General features: G+C 39.5%; 1 protein-coding gene across 1 annotated transcript; it reads left to right on the top strand.

Annotated features, from left to right (window-relative positions):
• The first annotated feature begins 2,051 nt into the window (after window positions 1–2,051).
• On the top strand, window positions 2,052–4,401 carry nfkbiab (nuclear factor of kappa light polypeptide gene enhancer in B-cells inhibitor, alpha b). The gene is made up of 6 exons (XM_065253350.2): window positions 2,052–2,342; window positions 2,937–3,042; window positions 3,126–3,333; window positions 3,421–3,509; window positions 3,609–3,866; window positions 3,952–4,401. The coding sequence occupies exons 1-6, from the start codon at window positions 2,137–2,139 to the stop codon at window positions 3,982–3,984; spliced, it is 900 nt and encodes a 299-aa protein (XP_065109422.1). The 5' UTR covers window positions 2,052–2,136; the 3' UTR covers window positions 3,985–4,401.
• Window positions 4,402–5,235: the final 834 nt, after the last annotated feature.

The following is a 5,235-nucleotide window of genomic DNA, read 5'->3' as shown; positions in this document are numbered from 1 at the left end:
CCCTCAAACGCAGCACTAATGTATGGGCTGAGGAACATGACACATTCATGACTGTAATTGGAAATATGGGGGAAATCTAAAACAATGTAAACAGGTCATTAACTCATTTTCAGTTTTGAAACTCATGACCTATACCTTAGATGTATATAAGAACGGTTAGTGACCCAAGGGTAGGCTGAAGAAAATGGAAATTCCGGTGGAGTTTGGACAGGGCGGATCACATATCCGTCCACTGAGTCTAAACAATCCGTATGATTCCCCATGAGTCAGTGAATCGTCTGATGTGTCAGAACATTATGTTCCTATATGACTTTATATTTTTTTTCTATTTTTGGTAAAGTCATCATGTATCATAAGACAAATGTTTTTTGGCCCTGCATATATGTAAACTTATATGTACATTTTTTGTTATATGTGCTATATATGTGTATGGTTTTCAGCCTGTGAACTTATTTAAGGAAGTGTATGTTTTTGCATATGTATTTAAGTGACACAAATGTTTCAGTAAGGAGGAAGAGGTGAACTGGGCAGCCCACTGTTCTCCCACCAAAGATTCCCGGCTATAAACACGCTGACGAGAGACTACGCATCAGCTGGAGTCAAACAGGACGTCCTATCCACACTGATGATCACATGACCGTGGAAAAGAACATTTGTGAAAGTTTCCAGTATTTGATCGGATGAAATAGAGGGGCTTCCTGCAAAGCAACAATATCAAATTGCATTATTGTACATTTCGGGTCACGTTCTTGATTTTATCTGTGCTTTTTCTTTTGTGCCATACACAAAACACTCCAATAAGTATGTTTCTAGGCCACACTGATATCATTTTACCACCATAAAAACATTTTTATTCATTTCTGTTGTGCTACTGCACAATACACATTGCAAAATCGGTTGCATTTTGGTGGAACACCCTGTGCCCTCGGGGTTTACATGCTTGGCTACTGTTACTATGGTATTTGTGTGTTTGAGGGCTGGCTGTTGGAGTGTACATGCGGATGTTGTGTAAAGTTAATGTTTTTTTTTTTTTGCTTTCTTCGAGTAAATGCCTTTGTGGGCAAACTCGCACAGTAAAACAACATAAAGGAGTTTCCTAGTCTTTAGGTTATGAGGAAACACTTAAACATTGGCACCGTGCAGTCTACATTTCCTTGATTATAACTCATTAAAACTCATACAAGTTTATTGTTGTATTTATCTATATTCATTTCCTTATTTTAAAATGCACTTTTTATGATCTCTATAAAAAATGCATTAAAAAACATGCATTTTTTCATTATAAAGAGTCCAATACTCTGACCAAATTCAATATATGAGATTTTAATTTTGGAAATAAACACAAATCATAAAAACAAAGAAAGATTATGATGTAAAATGTTGCATTCATCACTGTTTCTAGGTCACTAATCCAGTGTTACCATGTAAAAAGATTAGTTATCCCTGCTTTCATTGAGACTTACTGGAATATACTCTGGATCTGGGAATATACATGGATGCACAAACTTGCCAGATCTGTATTAAACAATAATGTAGCTTAGTTGTAAGACAGTGCAGTAGCACCACAAATGTTATGGGTTTGTATCTATCTTGTGGAATAATGTAAAGGTTGAAATGCACCACGTCATTATGGATAAAAGTTGAATGTTGAATGCATAAATATAAATTAATTTGTGTTCAATTAAAATGTATTTAGACATCACTGCATATTTATATTTATTTCATGAACCTGTATTGCAACACTTGATTTAGTATCTTTCTGCAAAAAATTTTATATTTTTTATACAACACCGTGTATTTTGTGCATTGAATGCATTTTTTGGTGCAGAAATAATAAAAATTCTTCAGATTTTTCCTCTTATCCAGTTCTCAATATTGTACTGGAATGAACAAGTTTTGACCGTACTGAATGAAGCAGAGAAAATTTCCCCAAACTCCTGGCTCGAATAATTCCCAGTCGACACCATTCAGGCGTCAATCACAGTGGAAATCCCCCACCCTGCGATAAGCTCCGCCCACTTTTTCTCCGCTCTTTTAATCTCTTCTCAAAGTCTGGCACAGCACAGTTCAGAAACGCAAGAGACTCGATACACTGTGTGTGGAACTTTATCGAAGCAGCAAACCAAATCAAACCAAATGGATTATTATGCAGATGGCCGTGATCCCAAAACTGGGAAGCTGCTCGGAAACACCGACGAGCGTCTCGACAGCGGTTTGGATTCGCTGAGGGAGGATGAATATTCGTCTGTGGAGTGTGAATTTAGGCGGATGGATTTGTCCCGCGATGGGCAGGAGGTCTATGAAGAACCCTGGAAGAAATATCTCACCGAGGACGGAGACACGTAAGCGCTTTTATTTTAATAAAACACTACGATGCCCATATAAGGGCATTGCTCTGCATTGGTGGATAGTGCGTGTTTTGTGCACGAAAAAGAAAACTTTGTAGGTCGCAGATAACGCTTATTTTTTAAGGCCTTGTTTGGTTTCCAAAGGACGAAATTTAATGCAAATCTATCGTATGTTTGGACGCTTTTGGACAACGTTTATGCGTTTTTTTTTTATAAAGTAACTTGTTTTTTTTGGTTTGCATCTTTAATATGACTCGATTATGTTTATATTTTGTGCATATTCACTTTGTAAAAAAGTTCGCGTAATGCAGATTTTGCAGTTAAAGCTTGTTCCATTCGCAGACGGTTTTGCGCATGCGCAACCCCGTTTTACAGTCATAATGGCTTTATGTAAACAGAAGCGCTGTTTCAGTACGGACTGTTCTCTGGCCCTGCGTCAATGTGGGCGGGGCTGCGTGAACTCGGAAAGTCCCGGGCCGCGTGCCAGACGCTGGTGTTGCGCATGTCTCTACTAGGAAGAAAGTTTCTGCAAACTGAAAGTGTTACTGTTGCAAGGCTGTTTCTTACAAATCTTTTATTTTTTTAAAGGTATCTGCATCTTAGTATAATACACGAGGCACAAGATGCTGCATTGAAGATCATTCATTTGTCCAACGGTGAAGCCTTCCTCAACATACAGAACAACCAAAGACAGGTACAAACACTGAAATACATCAATACAAGTAGATCTCAAAGGACCATTATGTCTGATGTACTAAAATTACTCTTTTGTTTCAGACCGCCTTGCATTTGGCAGTGATCACAGAGCAAACTATTATAGTGGACCGATTACTTAAAGCCGGGTGCGATGCGACCCTGGTTGATGATCGGGGTAACACAGCACTTCACATTGCCTGCAGAACGGGATCTCTGGCCTGCTTCAGTCTCCTGACGCAAGGCTGCCCACAGCAACTACCAGCCATCTTTCAGACACCAAACTTTAGCGGTACGCAGGCATTTCTAGTTTATGTTCCACTTTCTTGACTGACATTTGTTTGGTATTTTTTATCTAATGTGATTTTTACCCCCACAGGTCAGAAATGCATCCACGTGGTCGCCACCCAAGGTTACCTGTCGTTAGTAGAAAACCTCATTCAGCTTGGCGCAGACATCAACGCACAGGTATAAATACGAGTTTTAATCTAGTGCATGCAATAATCTCAATAATAATAATAATTTAAAAAATGATGACTAAAGACGATTTTGTATTTCCTCAAACAGGAACAGTGTAATGGCCGAACTGCCCTTCACTTAGCGGTCGACCTGCAGAACTTGGACCTCGTTCGGCTTTTAATCAGCAAAGGTGCTGATGTTAACAGCTTAACATATGGAGGTCACACAGCTTATCACCTGACCTACGGACGGTCGAATAAAGACATAGAGAGAGCCCTGTTTGAAGTCACCGCGCCGCACCTGTGGGAACTTCCAGATAGTGAGTCGGACGACACAGATGAATATTCTGAAGACTCGGAAAACGAGGTGAGGATTACTCATGTATGCATACACCTATTCCTTATTGTCGCTATTATGAGCCATACTTAATCGTCTCATCCTTTGTTCACAGATTTATGATGATATTGTAGTAGCCGGGCAGTAGGAAAGTGCAAAAGGACTTTCGGAATTCTGTGGAATGGAGAGATACAGAACTGTTCTCATTCGAGGAGCCCAGGGACAAGTCCAGACAGGGGCTTGCGGTGGGACAAGACGGCTCTTGGCTCGTTCAAGTAAAAGACCGATCCAGAAGAAGGAGCCCAAGAAAAGAAGGTTATTTGTGGATGTTTTACCAGACCATCTTAAGAGGAACACTGGACTGAGGCCAGCAAATGTACCTTTGGCCGTCTGTGTTGGAATATATCCAGCTCAAATCAGCAGCTGTATATCTATTGTACTGTGATGTGTAAATTATTGTGTATACAAACAGATTTATTTTTATAACAACATGTAAATGTGTATATGAGAAGTTTTCTTGTAGAAATACATGAGATGCTTTAAATTAAAACCTTTGACAACTTTACTTTGTGTCGTTCCTTGGAAAAGCATTAGTAGTATTGAGAACCAGAAAGGGGAAGTTATATATCCCTTTGTCACTGAGCGAAGAGTTTGTACTTTGTTTTCTCTCATCACAGCTGAGTACAGTGGAATTTCCTGTGTTGGAAAGACCGCTCAGATAAAAAAGGCAATGTTGAAAGTCCCCCGACTTCCTGAATTTCTTAAATAAGGAACATTGTGGAATTGCACAATGCTGTATTTACAAGGAATTCATCATGATAGAAAACTGGTAAACAGTTTTCCCTCATGATGACAAATACAATTCCTTGAAAGCGACTCCCAACATTTGCTTTCTAGGAAAAGGGTGCAGGGCCATTATGTTTTTTGCTCTCAAAATGTCTTTTATCTTCAAAATTTCCATCTTTTTTCCACTAGCAGCACTATGCCCCCAAAGTTGACACCTAATCATTTCATATTTCAGATCATGCTGACCCTATGCCAACAGCGTGTTGTGAAACTCCTTCAAAATTTCCACAAACTTTCATAATCGCAAATTAACCTACCAGTCATTCGGTTCAATTCAGTGTCACAGTCTGTGAACACCCTGCTTTGCCGTCTCGCCTTTTACTGTAAAGTCAAGACGTGTGTGTGGTTTTCCTGATTTGAATACAAACCTGAGAACTCTAAAGGGGCTCCACCTTCAGCTTAACCCTGTTTATTTCCGAACGTGAATCCGTACTGCGTGCCTTCTTAATTTCGAGATAGCATCTTTAGTCCTCAAGGCACATCTTAACGAAAAATGGCATGCAAATTATTTAGTCATAACGCTCTCTTTTTGAGCGCTGCGGAGTGTTGGAGT

This window comes from Paramisgurnus dabryanus, chromosome 17 (assembly GCF_030506205.2).
Source record: "Paramisgurnus dabryanus chromosome 17, PD_genome_1.1, whole genome shotgun sequence".
NCBI classification, from domain to species: domain Eukaryota; kingdom Metazoa; phylum Chordata; class Actinopteri; order Cypriniformes; family Cobitidae; genus Paramisgurnus; species Paramisgurnus dabryanus.
This window is presented reverse-complemented; position numbering and strand designations above follow the sequence as displayed.